This window comes from Caloenas nicobarica, chromosome 1 (assembly GCF_036013445.1).
Source record: "Caloenas nicobarica isolate bCalNic1 chromosome 1, bCalNic1.hap1, whole genome shotgun sequence".
Classification (NCBI taxonomy): domain Eukaryota; kingdom Metazoa; phylum Chordata; class Aves; order Columbiformes; family Columbidae; genus Caloenas; species Caloenas nicobarica.
In genome coordinates, this window is record NC_088245.1 from 2302675 (window position 1) to 2321193 (window position 18519).

At 44.5% G+C, this 18519-nt stretch overlaps 1 protein-coding gene across 1 annotated transcript in view; it reads right to left on the reverse strand.

Moving 5' to 3' along the window:
- Positions 1-6275: 6275 nt before the first annotated feature.
- The window catches only part of LRGUK (leucine rich repeats and guanylate kinase domain containing), a 55728-nt gene continuing 43484 nt past the window's right edge, over positions 6276-18519 (reverse strand). The window contains exons 18-21 of the mRNA XM_065653692.1: positions 14533-14667; positions 12383-12412; positions 7184-7350; positions 6276-6427 (exon numbers count right to left, since the gene is read on the reverse strand). Coding sequence (XP_065509764.1) covers positions 6276-6427; positions 7184-7350; positions 12383-12412; positions 14533-14667 — 484 coding nt within the window. The remainder of the gene's footprint in view (positions 6428-7183; positions 7351-12382; positions 12413-14532; positions 14668-18519) is intronic.

Consider the following 18519-nt stretch of genomic DNA (forward strand, 5'->3'; position numbering starts at 1 on the left):
AGCAGGGCCTGTTGCGATAGGACAAGGGGTGATGGTTTTAAGCTAAAGGAGGGAGATTCAGGCCAGACAGGAGGAAGGAATTGTTGGCCCTGAGGGTGGTGAGAGCCTGGCCCAGGTTGGCCAGAGAGGTGGTGGCTGAACCATCCCTGGAGACATCCCAGGCCAGGCTGGACGGGGCTCTGAGCAACCTGAGCTGGTGCAGATGTCCCTGCTCATGGCAGGGGGGCACTGGGGGGCTGGGAAGGGCCCTTCAACCCAAACTGTTCTATGATTCCTCCTGAACCCAGCGGCTGCTTCAACCCTTGAGAAGAGGAAGAAATGCCCCAACCTCCTCCATCAGCCAAGGCTTGTTGGTAGATCTCCATCCCACGAGTCTGGAGGACGTGGTGGCCCATGGAGTCCAGTCGGTCGTGAGGGTTTGCAGCCACACAGCAGCCGTGTTTCCGATGGCCTTAGATCACGTCAGCTGGGTTGCAATCACACAAAACGCAGGCGCTCGGGGTGGGGGGTGCTGCACCGTGCCCCAGCCTCGGAGGAAGGTGGAGTCAACTAAATGCCATAGGAGATACAGGGAGGAGAGGAGCATGGTCCTTCAGGGTCCTCACAGTTTACTAGTGGAAGGATTAGTGCAAGGAACATCACACCAGACTCGGTTTTCTGATCAGACACAAGAAGAGAATTTCTCCCGATGAGAACAATCAGCCATTGGAATCATCTCCCCAGGGAAGTGGTGGATTCCCCAACATTGGCAACGTTTAAGATTAGGCTGGACAGGATGCTGGGCCAGCTGGGCTAGACCGGGTTTGTGCCAAGAAAGGTTGGACCAGATGATCCCTGAGGTCCCTTCCAACCTGGGATTCTGCGGTTCTGTGATTCCTTTTGAATCCCACAGTCTCTGACATAAGGAAAACCATCCTTTTCCTGCTGGAGGACTTAAAATGCCACCCCACCTCTGCTCCGGGCAGGGACTAATCGCTCTGGGTCTCTGTTACCAGCCAAGAAAGCACTGGGGAATGAAGATGTGGGTGCCCAGAGATCTCTTCTCTTGGAAGGCCCCTCAACATGAGGCATTTTTCACTGTGGAGCCTTCATGTCTCCATGATGGACATTGATTTACACCTTCATGCTTCTACTTGCTCTGAGCTACGAGCAGGAAAAAGCACGCGTGATAAAAATGTAGGAGCCGCCTCCTCCTCCCTGTAGGAAAACGAAATTTGCCCTCAGCTACAAGAGTTCCTCTCCCTCCGCCTTACAGGAGGGAGAAAAAAAAAATATCTCGGAAGCTTGAAATGTTTTGTTCAGGTTACCAAAAGGGTATGTCCAAGAAGCAAGATTTAGCGCAAGAGCTACGGCAGGGTCCGCAGGGCTGAGCAGCCCAGGGGCTCCAACCCCACGGGCCACGGGGAGAAGGTTTGTGACCCCAAACACAGCTGGAAATGACTGGTGAATGGACGGGGGACACAAAGCGGTTTGCAGGGCTGGAGTTGTCGAAGCGACGCTGTAGAAGTGTGGGGTGAGACCAAGGAAAGACCTAACGAGCCTCCTTCAAGCCCTTCGCCGTCTCTCCCTTGAGTCGGGGATGCAAAGAGAAACACGGGCAGTTGGTGTAATCACACTGAGCGGCAACTCTGTTAAAAAAAAAATATACAATTCATTTTGACAGCTGCCAAATTAGCAGCATATTATGCAGCATATTCCATTAGATAAGCTCCGGCAGAGGTGGAGGGGCAGCCGGCCCTGCTGGCCCTGACGTGGTGCTTCAGGGAGGTATTTTTAGAAATGGATGCGCGCGGTCTGCAGAGAAATAAACAGCTCTTTGGTCAACACGGGCAACTATTCCCTTTCTGTTTACAGAACATGCTTAAAAACCATATATAAAAATGAAAAGGTGCAGCTGCCGGATTCGCAGTGGTCTCCCCAGTAAGTCAAGCCTCTACCAGTGGTTTCCAGCTTCTAGGATTTCCAGGGCCCATACGAGTGGATTTAGTGGAGGAGGGAGACAGGGAGATGAAGGTCAGAGTATCAAACCAAATGATTTTGCATCCTTTTTTTTTTTTTTTTTTTAAATACAGCCACTAATTTGGGGAGCTGGTGCTGGAGAATCCAAGCCACCACGTGTCTGGTGTTCCCATCTTCCACCCGGCTGACGGCAGGTTGCCCTGGCTGCCCACGCGCCGATTGTCCGTGGAGCATCTCGGCCTCCAGCGCTCAATCTGCTCCGCGCATTTCCAGGAGCAGCTACTCACAAACCCATCCTGCAGCCCCTTGGGAAGGCTCCACTGAGCCGTTTATCAAATTCTTGGCTAATAAACTTCATATCCTCTCCGTCAGGCGCAGGTCTGTATTAAAACACCCGTCCCCTTGTGTCTAACGAACCTGTTATTCTTTAATTCGGCAGCTCCTTGTCCTGCGTGTGTGTTTTAACTCCTACCACGTTGCTCCTGGTGGTTTAACCCAAGCTGGCAATACAACCACGATAGCCGCTCGCTCACCCTCTCCTAACAGGGGAGAGAATCAAAAGGGAAGGGAGAAACTTGGATTGAGATAAACACAGTTTAATAAAACAACAAAATACTAACACAGTACTAATAAATATATATATAAAATAGAAATAAAAGATACTCAAGGCAATTCCTCACAAACATGCTGAGCAGCCAGTCCCAGGAAACGGCACCTGGTCCCAAAGCTGATCCAAAAGAGAGGAAAAAGGCAGAAAGGCCAGAGGCCTCTGCAAAATGGCAAAAAGCCGAATGAAACGTCCTGCACCAAAAATCTACCCCGGCTCCAACAAAAAAGAGCAAAGAAAAAAGAACAACGTGCGCAAGAGAAAGCGCCCGAGAAGGCAGAGAGATAGTGGAAGAGCCAATCGGAAGGTCCCAGCTCTCCTTAAATAATTAGCATGATGCTAATGGGCTGGAATACTCAAATTGATCAGTCTGGATGTCAGTCAAGCTCTGCCCCATCCATCCCCGGTTCCTCGCTGCCTCGCACCTGTGGGCAGAGCTCAGCGTGTCCTTGGCTCTCAGAGCGGAGCAATTAAAACCATTGACTCTGTGCTGGGGTGTTACCTTCTCATTCTCAAACGAAGTCTAAAGAATGACCGTGCTAGCTGTGAAAAAGAAAGGTTTCGAACTGCGTGAAGAAAATGAACCCATTTTCAGTCGAACCAGCACAGGGAGGAATGAGGATCAGAGCTGCCCTTGACTTCTCAAAACACTTGTGCATCAGCGCGGTCTTCTGTGCTTCGCCTCAAACAGCCGGCGTTCGAGCAGAGACGCAGGACTGATCCGATCCCTGTGAAAAAAGATACAAATTGGTGGAATTTCTCTCTGATTTCCCAATATGTAACACAGGGCGACGACACGGCCCGTGCGATAAGCGGGCGGCTGCATCCTCCGGCTGGTAAAACCATTTGCATTCGCAAGGCAGCAACCCCAGTTACTGATTTTATTGAATGTTTAATTTTTAAAAAAGGGAAATTAAACAGCTTGTTATACCCTGCTCTGTAAAATTCAAAGACTGGGAGACTTGTTTGACTGTGACTAACTTAAGGTGTTACTCTGCTGTAATCCAAACACAATTCCTGCCAATAAAAACAGAGTTCCCCGAAACAGCCCTGCTTTTATCTGCCAGTCTATAAATACATAGGCACCGAGTTACAAGTTCTGTACTTCCAGCCAAAAATAAACGCTCTAAACTAAAACCGACGAACTGCAAAACTTCGCAATCTGCTAAATGAAATGTAAATATTGCGTCTCCGCAATCTTCAGACTTGGCCAGATGTTCTGCGCTTCGGGGTGCAGGAGGCAAAGGGCAGATGTTTCGGGCACCTCGTAAATTGGGTGAGTAATTTAATCTGTGGTCTGCTGGCAAGTGGGAAGAGAGTGAGTGTGTAGAAGTAAAACCTAAGGGAGGCAAGAAACTGAGTATTTTGCTGAATTGACTTCAGCAAATTCAGCTTCTCCTTGGTATTTTTCGAATCCCACGTCCTGCTTCCACGCAAGGTCCTTATTCCCAAGACCACATTTGGAAATATTTGAAAGCTCAGGGGCGCCCAAACTGATTGCAAAATAGGACATTCTCTTCCAACATTATTGTCTGATACAAATGCAAGTTAGCGAACGAATACCCAGCTCACAGAAGAACAAATGATTTCTTTTTACAACTGGGAAATAAGAGCAACTGATTTATACTCCACCTCTATGCCCAGCTCTGTATAATCAAAATAAAGACACAATTTCTGCACTGGAGAGCTCAATATTTAAGACTGTTCCTCTAAATATGAGTAGTTGGAATCGCTGTGCTCACTCCTTAGGATGAACTGGGCTTTTGCAGGATTGCCGACTTCAAGCAGAGGAAAATCAGCACGATTCAGGCAGAACTTGTCATGGTTTGTTCTGTTTTACACTGAAGGGAAAAACTGCTCCAAGGGATGAGCGGAGAGCTGGGGCTGATTGTGGAAATGGTTTTGGCTTGAAGAACTGGGTAGGAATGGAAGCAAAAAGAAAATGACGCTGAAGTGACTGGGGGTATCACCCGCTACTGTTATAGTCCAGATGTATGTATGTACCCCGACTGCAACACAAAGGCCTAAAGAGGGGTTTTGTCCAGGAGAAAATTGGTTTATCTGTACTGTATTACCTTCCCAATTTAAGCAAGGAGGTGTGATCACCACGAGTCACCTTGTGCATATTCATTAATTATTATTCATTAATTGCACCACTGGCAAAACTACCATCAGCTGTAAACCAGCAAGAACTGTTACACTCATCAGCATCCGTGTCAATCAACTGTGACAGCCAGGCCAAGTTCTGCAAAGGTATTTATAGAGGAAAAGTGGCCGTGAAGAGCCCTGTGGGATTTGCTGAAGAAACTTGGAGCTTAGGTAGTTATTCGGTGACAGTCGGGTACCCACCTCACTCAACTGCTTTGGCAAAAAAAACCCACTAAGGGTGAAATGGCAGCTTCAGCTACACATGGGGAAGAAATTGTTGGCCCTGAGGGTGGTGAGAGCCTGGCCCAGGTTGGCCAGAGAGGTGGTGGGTGAACCATCCCTGGAGACATCCCAGGCCAGGCTGGACGGGGCTCTGAGCAGCCTGAGCTGGTGCAGATGTCCCTGCTCATGGCAGGGGGGGCACCGGGGGAGCTGGGAAGGGCCCTTCAACCCAAACCATTCATTCCATGAACTCCACCTGAACTCAGGCTGCAGATCAGCCTTGCTTTTTCTTCTGCCAAAAATCAATGACAAAAACCCGGTGCCTCGGAAGAGCTGTTGTTCTTCAGCAGGAGGATAGTCAGCTGCTAAGATGGAAAGTGCTTAATAAAAGCCTGAGTTGTTTTACAGGCTTCACTGGAACTCAAGGTCGGGCTATCTGAATCAATCCATTACTTACCACGAGCTGGGTTGCTTCGTTCAGTTCATCCTGCTTAAACAATGAAAACCCACATTCCGAGCATGCATAATGAAAGAAACCAGAGCTCTTCCATGGACGTGACTCCACGTGGTGGCAACAAGTGATTTCTTCTGTGCACACAAAGACCTTCGAGGACCAACGCTGTAATTCGAAAAGCAAAGGGGCTCCAACTACCTGTTCTGTAAGTAGATGGTAATGAAAATTAATCAGGACAAACGTTAACTCAAGAGTTTTATTTACTTGTCAGAGCTCTGCTCCACATACAGAAAAACGAATCTTCACATAGTACTTACAGCTTCAGCTTGTTCTCAATAACTGTAATCATTTTTTTCTGATGACTCCTTACTAGGTAGTTTAAAAACACTTGCAAATCAAAGAATTGTATCTCATCCCTTCAAAAAACCGTATTTTATTAAAAAAAGACTTGGAACTAGTTTTCACTCCCAGCTTAACTCTGAACATTTCACAAAATCCCTCTTGAAAGTAAATCACTAGTATTGCAATACAGACAATCTTATCAGAGGCCCTGATGCTTCCACACATCAATTAAATTTATAATATAGGAGGGGGAGGAAAAAGAGAAATTAATGGAAGATACGGTCATGTGGCTGTTAGGAGAAGTTCTACGCCATTTCCCAGCTGAGAGTGCCTGGGGAAATAATTTCCAGCTTTGGGAAGTACAGAAATTACTTTTTAATAAAGTTATAAATAAATAACATTTTTCGGGGGAGAGTTAATCAGAAATGGATTTAGAAATAATATTTGACAGACTCTGTTGAAGGGAAATATATCAAAATCAGTATTCCTGTTAGATGGAAAGATTCAGCGTAATCAAGATGAAGACGTGGCCGGTAGCGGCCATCAAGGGTTGGTCGTCGTCCGCCCGGATGGGATGGGAGGTAGGACGGGTCTGGAGTGGGAGCCTGGCCGGTTGATGAGCGGAGGCACAAGGGAAGATTCAGTCTTGGACTTGCTGTGTCTTCTCTGAAGATTGTCACTAGGGAGTTCGACCTCTGCAGAAATTTCAACAAAAAGTCAAGATTTACCACAAAGTGTATCTCCAGATGAAAACACAGTGTTTTGGAGGGTGGAGAAAGAGTAATAACTTCAGGTAGTCTTTTGACTCTTCTGCCTCACACATGTGGAAGAGTAACTTCAAGCCTAAGCACTCAACTCTTTTAATTTCCCCAAAAGTTCATTGAAAGAAAGCTGCATGAGTACGTTGCATTCCCACTGTGATGATTCTGCCACATCGTGACATCGCTGCTGCTAAGAGTGTCGTTACTGGAAGCAAGGAGAAGCTGCCCTGTCACCCAAATAAAGCTACTATCATAGAATCATTTACGTTGGAAAAGACTTTCAAGATCGTCAAGTCCAGCTGTTAACCCAGCCCTGGCACTACCCCATGTCCCTGAGAACCTCATCTCCGTCTGTCCAACCCCTCCAGGGATGGTGACTCCAGCACTGCCCTGGGCAGCCTGTTCCAATGCCCCACAGCCCTTTGGGGAAGAAATTGTTCCCCAGATCCAACCTCGACCTCCCCTGGCGCAACTTGAGGCCGTTTCCTCTGGTCCTGGCGCTTGTTCCTGGGGAGCAGAGCCCGACCCCCCCTGGCTCCAAGCTCCTTTCAGGCAGGTCAGAGATCAGAAGGTCTCCCCTCAGCTCCTGTTCTCCAGCTGAACCCCCAGCTCCCTCAGCTGCTCCTCCGAATCACACTAAGAAAGATAAGCAGCCTGAGTAAAACTTTTCCTTTGGAATACAGTTCAAACCTTTCCATCTGTCCACTCCGTTTTCAGCTCGTCTTGGATCTTGATGCTCAGCTTTGGCTTCTTCAGCGAGGCGAGCACGAGGAACGGGGGTCCGAACCGACAGACCAGCAGCAGATGCACCAGCTGAGATTATAAATCGTCCACTGGCAGGACCAGATTCTCTGCAGCTGAGAGGGGGAAATGATGCATGCTTTAAAACAGCAATAAAAACCAGCATATGCACCAGGTCTGACAGCATTACTGACGTTGCAGTCACACAACTCAAGCAAAAGCCAGAAGTAAATCCCAGTATTCATCCGTTACACAAAGCTTCTTCACACATTACAATTCTCTCAAAACTTCTTCCCTAACATTCTGTGATTCTAGCACTAGCAAACACAACTTCTACCTCTCTCAATTTTCATTTACTGATTTAATTAATCAATCACGCAGATGGGTGCGAGAAAGAGATTCCTTCCACACAGTGGATCAGCTTCAGATCTGGGATCAGAACTCCGAGATCCTTGTTTTCCAATCCGTGGTTCAGCACTGTGGACGATGTTGTTTCTTGGTGAGTAAAAGAAAATAGGAACTGCCTTGAAAAGAAGTGTTGCTGTAGTACCCAAGTGACAACATGGACCATGACTAGCCATTTTTAGCGAGTAGTAGCCAAGACACCTCTGAGCTGTTACGTCTCTTGCCGAAAATCTACTCAATGCCAAAGCCTGAGACCCTGACAGTGATAACGACCAAGTTGTAGCTTGTTCTGATAAAGGCTTTCCATTTCCATCTATATACTGTCAATTTATTTCAAGAAAAGTAAGGAAAAGACCTTGATTGATACGGAGAGATCAATAACTACTTATTTAATGCAAAACCTATATCTGGAGCAATGCTTAAGATATTTCCTTCATACAGAAAGGACCGTTCTGGTCTGGGTGAGAGAAACTGATTCACAGATTGATGAATCTGGGAGGAAGTTCAAAGATTACCCAGCCTGACCTTATCCACGGTGAGGGCCAAAAGAATTTCATCCTGTAATTCTTGGAAGGAACATTTTAGCTTGTGACAATACCGTGATTACAGTGTTCTGGGGAATAGAAAGGAAGGATTTCAGTGGTGTTTTCATAAATCCATACAATTAGAAGAATGAGATCACGAATAACGAGATAAAACAATGTGGTACTCCCACAAGAAACAGGTAATTATCTTCTCACCAGATGTACTGTGGAAATCTATGAGAATTTTCCCATTGTCTTCAAGGTAAAGGAATATCATATCCTGATATTATATCCTGTCATGTACTGAGTGCTTGTGTCTTCCTCTGAGGTCGCTGCGTCCAAGGATGCTCAACAAACACTAAATGCTCTACCCAGGTGCTTAACCCTTGTCATAATCTCATTTTAGCTGCCTGTAATATGCATCAGACATAACCGTGGCAGAGATAAGAAATTACGCGGAGTAGTAAGTCCAGGCTCAGTATAAACAGCAGCTTGGATTCTTCAGCATCTACTCCAGTTTCTAAAAGGCTGACGAGTTCTGCTTTTGCTTCAGAGAACATAGTCACACATTCGCCTACAAATAACGGCTCAAAATAGGTATCATGTAGTTAGAATTAACCCCCTGGGGATCTCTAGCTGCAACTACATGAATGCACTGTGTTGAAATCCAGCATCCTAAGGGGTTCAACAAAAATTTTCATTGTCTTTCTCCCCACCTGCCCCTTCCTTAAAGGTAAACTGTGGGAAATAATTTACGTATCCCTTGGCAGGGTGTAAAGGGGCTTTTCTAGCGTAAGTGTCATAGGAAACAATTTAATTTAAGCTTCTTATAAAACTACTCAATGAGAATAATGTCAAAATTAAGTGGGAAAAGTAGAGTTGATGAGGCCTCTCCCACCTAGACGTCCAAGGTATTTGGGAGAGGTGGGGCAGAAGAGCTGAGAACCAACCTCTCCTTTGTATTTTTGCCAGGTGACCTATAAAAATGAGTTTGGATAATCTATCTTTAGTCCTTCCCTGACAGCCTCAGCACAGAACAAGAGCACTATTATAGGTGAGGAGAACTATATTATTGGTGAAGCAGGTATGTGTCCTGACTTTAAAGTTTTCCCTCTAGTAAAATTTCTGTGCCAGCTACACGGAAAATAAATGAAAAATAGGAAGCTTAAAAAACAGTATTACCCAACAGTATTACCCTATAGAGTAATGAGATAAATGGATTTTGTGTGCACTAAATACAAAATATGTTAGAAAAGAGTTGAGGAGTAAAGCACTGGATTGCTGTAGAGTCAGTTTAGATTATGGTTGCACTGGCCTGCCAAACCCTAACATGTATCATTGCACATGACGTCATAATATTTCAGTTGACGGGTATTTTTTATTTGATTGTGTTTGGCAGGAGTAGGGATGTGCAATTAAATATTTTAGATCCTTGTTAAATGGTCAATGGTAGGTGAGGTTCTGATTCCACCCTCAAACTTGCAAATAATGAAGGTATAATAACAGGTTAAGAAATCAAGTTTCTACTCTCCAACTCTTCCTCCTCTCTTCTCCTCTCCTTGTTCTGCTGTAACCAGATTGTTTCTATATCCTTACAAACACCTCTACTGGTAAAAGTGAGACCTAAAGAATTTCTCATCACCCATGGTGAGTAGCAGTCCTTTAAAGTACAGTTGTAAGATACATTGATATATTGCCATGAAGGGCTGCTGCTCACCAAAGGGGATGATAAATTGTTTAAATCTATGAGTGAAAACACATGGAACCTCAGGGAAAAAAAAAAAAAAAAAAAAAAAAAAAAGAAAGAAAATCACACTTTCATGTGTGGGAGAGTTCAGCCTCCAGCAGAGGAATTAAAAAAATATTAATCCTTGGAAACTGTCATGGCATTTTCTTTTGTGAAATCAGGAAAGAATTGGTCGTTGAGTTTACCTCCAAGGAGAAGACTACGGTCTGAGCAATAAAAAGAAGCTCATGGATGCAATTTGAAAGTATCCTGGTGAAAACTGCGGGTCAGTGGGCAGACGTCCAAACAAACCCTTTAATTTTCACTCTTGAGTAAACGTGATCAGCATCATCTATTTTATTTGTAGACCAGAAGTAGGAGAACAACTGCAGGACTTGAGTCACAGAATCACAGAATCACAGAATGTTAGGGATTGGAAGGGACCTCGAAAGATCATCTAGTCCAATCCCCCTGCCGGAGCAGGAACACCTAGGTGAGGTTACACAGGAAGGCGTCCAGGCGGGTTTTGAATGTCTCCAGAGAAGGAGAATCCACAACCCCCCTGGGCAGCCTGTTCCAGTGTTCTGTCACCCTCACTGAGAAGAAGTTTCTTCTCACATTTAAGTGGAACCTCTTGTGTTCCAGCTTGAACCCATTACCCCTTGTCTTACTGTTGGTTGTCACCGAGAAGAGCCTGGCTCCATCCTCGTGACACCCACCCTTTATATATTTATAAACATCGATGAGGTCACCCCTCAGTCTCCTCTTCTCCAAGCTAAAGAGACCCAGCTCCCTCAGCCTTTCCTCATAAGGGAGATGCTCCACTCCCTTAATCATCTTTGTGGCCCTGCGCTGGACTCTCTCCAGCAGTTCCCTGTCCTTCTGGAACTGAGGGGCCCAGAACTGGACACAATATTCCAGATGAGGTCTCACCAGGGCAGAGTAGAGGGGAAGGAGAACCTCTCTGGACCTACTAACCACCCCCCTTCTAATACACCCCAGGATGCCATTGGCCTTCTTGGCCACAAGGGCACAGTGCTGGCTCATGGTCATCCTGCTGTCCACCAGGACCCCCAGGTCTCTTTCCCCTACACTGCTCTCCAACAGGTCATTCCCCAACCTGTACTGGAACCTGGGGTTGTTCCTGCCCAGATGCAAGACTCTACATTTTCCCTTGTTATATTTCATTAAATTTTTCTCTGCCCAACTCTCTAGCCTGTCCAGATCTCGCTGGATGGCAGCACAGCCCTCTGGCGTGTCAGCCACTCCTCCCAGCTTGGTGTCATCAGCAAACTTGCTGATAGTGCACTCAATTCCCTCATCCAAGTCGTTGATGAATATATTGAACAGTATTGGTCCCAGAACTGACCCTTGAGGCACTCCACTAGATACAGGCCTCCAACCAGACTCCGCCCCATTGACCACGACTCTCTGGCTTCTCTCCTTCAGCCAGTTTGCAGTCCACCTCACTACCCGATCATCCAGTCCACACTTCCTCAGTTTTGCCATGAGGATGCTGTGGGAGACGGTGTCAAATGCTTTGCTGAAGTCAAGGTAGACCACATCCACTGCTCTGCCATCGTCAATCCACCTTGTTACGTCTTCATAAAAGGCTATGAGGTTGGTCAAACACGACTTCCCCTTGGTGAAGCCATGTTGACTGTCCCTGATGACCCTCTTGTCCTTGATATGTCTTAAGATGGCACCAAGGATATGGTGTTCCATCACTTTCCCAGGGATGGAGGTGAGGCTGACCGGTCTATAGTTGCCCGGGTCCTCCTTCTTGCCCTTTTTGAAGACCGGAGTGACATTTGCTTTCCTCCAGTCCTCAGGCACCTCTCCCGTTTCCCAAGACTTGGCAAAGATGATGGAGAGCGGTCCAGCAATGACTTCAGCCAGCTCCCTCAGCACCTGCGGGTGCATCCCCTCTGGACCCATGGATTTATGGATGTCCAGATTGCTTAACTGGTCCCTAACCCAGTCCTCATCAACTGAGGCAGACTCCTCCATTGCCCTGCCTTCCTCTGGGGCCTCAGGGGTACGGGGCTCCTCAGGACAGCCTCCGGCAGAGTAGACAGAGACAAAGAAGGCATTCAGTAATTCTGCCTTCTCTGTATCTTCTGTCACCAGGGCACCCACCCCATTCATCAGTGGGCCTACATTGCCTCTGGTGTTAGTTTTATCTGCCATGTATTTGAAGAAGCTCTTCCTGTTGTCCTTGACCCCCCTCGCCAGGTTTAACTCTAAGGAGGCCTTAGCTTTCCTAGTTAAACGGGTCCAACGGGTTTTAGTGACCTGAAGAATAACGATGCCGTTTCCACCAGAGCTCAAGCTTAAATAAAAACTGACAGATTTGAGAAATAAGGCAAAAAACCTGGGACCTGGACACAGTGTTGTCCAGTGAGATTTCAGACTAATCTGCAGTCCCTGGTCTTGGAAAACAATATTTCCTTCATTAGCTATGCCTTGAGGGCAATACATTCATGTTCTTACCCCTTGATGGCTTTTTTTAATTTACTCTTTCTTCCATTCCAAGTGTTGAAAGCATAAAATTGGAGAGAAAGAAAAAGAAAACATTAAACCACCTCAGTATTCGAACAAAATCACTACAGGCTTTACTACAGTACTTCAGAAAAGTGGGATTTTTCTCACCCATATTTCAGACTTACCTGCACAACATTTCCATCAATCACGCCTATAAGCAAATTCCTTCCAAACTTTCCATATTACCCTTGCAAAAAGATTTGACAACATGACTCTATACAATTTTGCCGTAGGCCACGATGCATGCCCAGAAAACGAATCAGATTAGCAGTTTGCTTTTTTTTTTTCCCTCTCTCTCCTCACGGTTGTTTTTTCCACTGTGTTATTAAGAGTGCTAAATGAAAACACTGCGAAAGTCAAAACACCCAAATGCGGCGGAGCGGAAAGACATATTTATTCCCATATGCGAAGGGTAAGACCTTTACAACTCATCACAGCTTTACACTCATTTTGAGTTATAGGTCTTGCTTCTTACTGGGAAGGACAGATGATGCATAATCCCCCTGCAACCTCTTCCAAACTCGGTTTCTCTCGTACGCTCGCTGTGTTCCCCTTCAGCAAACTCCGCCGTGGCACAAATACTCGGGACAAATGAATCTGCAGAGGCCTATGGTTTTAACCTTTTTACAACATGCTAATTAACTACTTGTAATTAAAGCGGCAGGTAGTACATCACATAGAGGGAACTGGCAGTCTCTCTAGGATGTAAAAGGAGCACGGAGGGGTTTTTTTTCAACAGTAAGTTTAGCTAAGAATTCTGCTTAATGGATGAGGAATAAAGGGAATGGGTTGAAATCTTACAAAGATGCTCAGCGCTTGTCATCAGTCTGACTTAGAGTGAAAAGCTGCCTAATGTGTGTTTAGGAGGTTATTTAACAGTGATTTTTAAAAGATGTGAAAAATACATGGTACGGTATGTTTAAATACAGCAGGAAAGGCAGCTGGGTTTGTGTGGGATGAGAACAAGATATTGGACGTGGGGTTGAACCCACGATCAAATTCAAGTTTACCAGCAGCCGTACGGCACAGACTTCAGCTCATTCTAAGCTGCAGCTTTCAGACGAGTATTCTGGTAGGTTCCAAAGAGTGAGCAGAGAGCGGCTACAAGCACACACCTATTTAGCAGCGTGGATGGAGGATCTGGCGGGTTATGCTTCACTAGGTCATGCTGCGTATCCCATCTGGGCATGAGATTACAACAGATGGCCAGAAGAGGGGGGGAAAAATAAAAAATATGCAGGATACTGCATAGAAAGGCCGCAATGTCACTTGCCGCAACAGCAGGCAGGCGTTCTGGCAGCCAGAGCTCAGATGTATTTATGAAATGAGACCTTTAGAGTGAGTCACAGTCATCTGTGAGAGGCAACGTGGACCCGCAGAACTAGTCAGGAGAATAGAGCTCAGGCACTGAAGATGTAGTCTCTTCAAGTCTTCTTCTATCCTGCCTCTCTACAAGCTTGAAAGGAGGCAGGAGTTGTCTCCTTCCCAGACCTCAGACCCTGTTTAGCTGGGGTACAAATAAATGAGGATGTTCACCACTCCCGCACAGAGATGCTGGACAAGATATGACGCACAGCAGCAGTGGCTGAAGATAATAAGAGAAGGTAAATGTGCTACAGAGCTCAGTATCCTGATGGGTCTGCTGTTATCATGGATATTAATTTGAAGATCATGATATCACCCAGAGCCTTGGAAACGGTATTCAACAGTAACTATGCTCATCCTCTAAAGAGAGAGTGAGAAATAATTCTGATAGCAGAATTTGTAAATTTGTTTAAAAAACATATTTATCATTCACGCTCTGTTTTTCTACACCTAGACCAAGTTTTCTCCAGCTTATTTTTCCCCTCAAACATCCACTTGACAGAAACCTCTTGAAATTCCCTTTCTGTGTCTGTGAATTATGGTGCCTAAATGAAACCATTCCCCTGAATGACAAGACTTTGTTTTACGCTGCAGCGACACACGTTTAATAAGGCAGTTGATGTAACAGATGAGACAATTGCATTAGCTTGGGAAATGGTTTTAGATCTTGCACATTGCAGCATTAACCTTCATTCCACCCAGCGATGATCTGCTGTCTCAGAAACTGAACTCACCGGCTCTCCGGGTTAGTCAGGGGGAAGCTCTGGTCTTGGGTGACGTTCCTTCCATCTGAGAGCAGGGAAATATTTATTGCTGGTTCCACGAATTGCTGACGGGAGCTGCTCAGTGCGGGAGTGACTGCCAGGTCCCTAAAATGATACAAAAAGGAAATAAAGTGCTTGTTACGTGCATTGATATATTGCGATGGTATCATTAGTGCTTAGTGAGTTCACAGGACCTGTTTGGATGGAAGGGAATGTTATCTCCAGTGGGAGAGAAGCAGCAATAAGAAGTTGGGGGTAGTAATCCATGGAATCATAGAATGGTTTGGGTTGGAAGGGACCTTCAAGAGTCATCTAGTCTAACCCCCTGCTGTATTTATAGAAAATAGAGAGAAACAGTCACAGCTACAGTGTGAATAAACTCAAGCCTGAGGAGATATCCAAAGCAGGTTGGATAAGCCGCTCTCCACTGAGACAGAGCAGTGTAGGGCAACTTATTCCGATAGACACATTTTTATTAAAGGCAGTCAAGACCAGGTGAGATCAATCCCACCCCACCTCAGAAGGTGAGAAGTTTCATCTTCACTGCCACTCAGAAAACCTAAAAAAAAAAAGCATTCTTGGTAACTGCAGTATTGACATCACTTTATTCATAGGCTAGAACGCCGAGCTAAAACCAAGGAGATGCAGCACGGAAGGTCCTGCATGAAATGCTGAACTTAAAATTATAACTCGTGGAAGATTCCATACATCTGCCACCTGTAGCAGAGCCATCCCACCAACGCACCTCGACTGAGCTCTGAAGGACTCTGTTTATTTTTAAGGGCAATGAGCCTACGTAGCTTTTGTCTGTGCCGCTTTCTGTTTCCCTAGGAAGCTTGTCAAGAACATTTTTAACTGCAGTAGCAACTCCTGAATGCGAGGTTTTTAAGGAGGGTTAATAGCTTTTTCTGAAGACTCATTGCTACAGTTTGGAAGAAAAACCCCAAACTGTCAAATTCTTCATCATGCCCATCGGCTATTAAGGCAACAAGTAATCCACTGCCATATTCCCATGGGAAACAGAGAGGCTGGAATCCCAAAGTGTGTTTCCACACCTCCTCACCTTGCAGGACTTTTCCCTGTTGTGGGTCTTCTGGTGCTTTAGTGATGAAGTTTTCCCCATTCCTCCTCCGAAATCAGTCCCTAGCCCAATACACTGTGCATTGCGAGCAAGGTTTTTCTACTCTTCTTCTTTAAATTTCCATTTCTCGAGCTTCTTTTTATTGTCAATACCTATAAATAAAGCTTCCCTGGTGTAAGGCCTCGAGCTGTTATTGTTTCACTGTCAAGCAACCGCCAGCTGGTAACGGCGTTTGTTCATTATTGGCTCAGATCAAAATCTGAAGCAATTAGATAGGAGAAAGGGCCTGATTCCATTAATGGACCCCAGAGCGGAGCGCTCTCACAAGTCATTTATTGTAAACCCACATCATGGAAATTAAAAAAATAAATAAATAAATAAAAAATCTCAGCAAAGAACTCTGTTCAATATATAGCAGAGAAATACACAGGCTGACAAGGGAGGTTCGAAGAGTCAAAGCTGAAACCTGAAGACAGGATTCGAGGCGACCCCTCGAAGCGCTGGGTCACCACAGGAAAATTAACTTCACTGCCTGGAGCAGAGGTTTGGATTCAGGACCCACGAGCCACTCTCAGAAGCTACATCTCAGTTGATAAATAAACTTAAAACAACACGCCCGACAGCTAAGAAAAATATGCATTTTTAAAGGTGTGATAGGGATGGTTTTTCGCCTTCTATCTCTGCCCTAAATGTCTTGTTATATCGCCTCTCAAGTTTTGTACTGTCGTTATAGGTGTTTAGGCTCGGAGTGTAATTCAAATTGTACCAGGATGCTTCAGCTCAAAAAAAAAAAAGACAGAAAACAAGCTGGGTAAGTTAAACAGCACCCCGTGAAAAGACATATCCATGTAGTTCAGAACAATATCCCAGTTTTATCATTAAGAGAGGCATAAAAATAAAACCCAAAAGCAAAATTACGTTGAAGTCAGAGGCTGACTAGTCAAGAGGGTCTGCAAGACATGAATGCAACCACGTGCACGCAAATCTTACGCTCGTGGCAAGTAAATCCAACCTGAAGAGAGAGTCTCAACCACAGGTAGACCATGGACCTTCTCTCTTCCCAGTTCTGGCAAGAAGCTCCAGTGAAACTGCAAAGTGTATGAATTTCTTCCAACTGAGAAAAGCAATATTGCATGTAATAAATTCTCCTCTCGGTGATGTCTTCTCTTGCTTACTCCAGGTCTTTCAGCGGCATTTAGACAAAACCAAGAAGTTAATCATTAGCTAAAGGCCTGATCTGAAAGAGACTTCAACCCAAATCCTTATTTATTACCCTCAAACACACAGACACCTAGTGAAATTATTCACAGCAAACCACCGAACGTTGCCCCTACATTATATCAGGCAACGAGACATCAAAATGACTTTAATTACACCTGCACACAGCCATAGGCAAAAATAAAGAGGCCAGGTTTTCAGTAATTTGGATTTAAGCATCTAAATTTATGTACATAACCCTGCGGGGCTGCGATAAATAAAATAGGTTAGATTCTTGTGTGACACCACTTTTAAAATTTTCTAACATGTACCTGGGAAACCTGAGCAATATATTTCAGTTTGGATTAAAATGTGTAACAAGATTAAGCATTAAAGAATCTTTTAATATTTACAGATACACAAGAAATTCAAACCCACCAGTATCTCAGGAACTTTTTTGCGTATACCATTTTTGGCATCAGTTTCATGTATTTCATAGAATTTTGATTCCCTCCTAACTGAAGCAGGATTCTCATTCTCTGCCCTCTCACATTTCTGGTCCACAGGCAACTCTTTACATCCCGGTCCTCTCTCAGTGTGGTGTCAGCACAATTGGTTTTTCAGAATATTTAAAAATATTTTAAAATACACATAATCAATTACCTACATATTTCACAACCAACTTTTTTATTTTAAAATTATAACCTCCTTTTAAAAATATTTGACTTATTTTCTTTAAGGTTGCAATGCCCTCAGCGGACAAGGTTTCATTCTACACCATCTCCATCCAACATGGACACCATGGACCTCCTTCTTGTATTTCCCAATGCAATTTGAAATTAATCAGCTTCAATGAACTTGCTTCTCTCTATCTACCTCACTTTGCTCCAAGATGTCACCACTACATCAAGATTCATCAGGTAAAAGCCTGTACAAGGCTGGATGTGTTACCAGGGGAAAAAAATCATCATAATAATAATAATTTTGCATAAACATCAAAGTGACATTTATGCACTGCTGCTGATAATGAAAATAAAGAAATTTTTCTCATGTTCTAAATAAAAATTCATCAGAACAAGGCTGATGTTAAAGCAAGAATAGACAGCAGGAGTTTTTTGAAACCATATTTTAAACAGGCATGACCTACCCTATTTCTGTAGTCAAGTAAAAAGAGAAATAAAAACCTCCAAATACAATACAGTTTGAAAGAAAATAACTTAAAACATGGATATTCCATAGGAAAGAGAAATCTGGGAAGCACTAAAGCCAAGATGGATCTAGGCATAACAAGGAGATGAGATGTCAAACCTGGATATCTAATGCAAAAATGGCTGCATGAAAAGATCAGTATAATTTTTGAGGACATATGGAGAGATAATGAAGTATTGTGCCTCAGATATAGGCTATAGCAGCTTCTTCACCAGCATTTGTTGTAGGGACACCTGAAATACTCTGGCCTGATCAATTTTGAGAGTTAATTAACGAATTAGAGAGACTTTATAGTAATCCTCCTGAATTTACTAAGCATAGATTTACAAAGAAAGATGAAAAGACATTACAATAGATGTACTTTCAGTAAGAACCGTGGAAAGATATAAACCAAGATAACAGTCTAACTACCCCAAAATTATTTGGATGCTGTTGCTAATATTACTATGAATAATGACATAATGAATTAC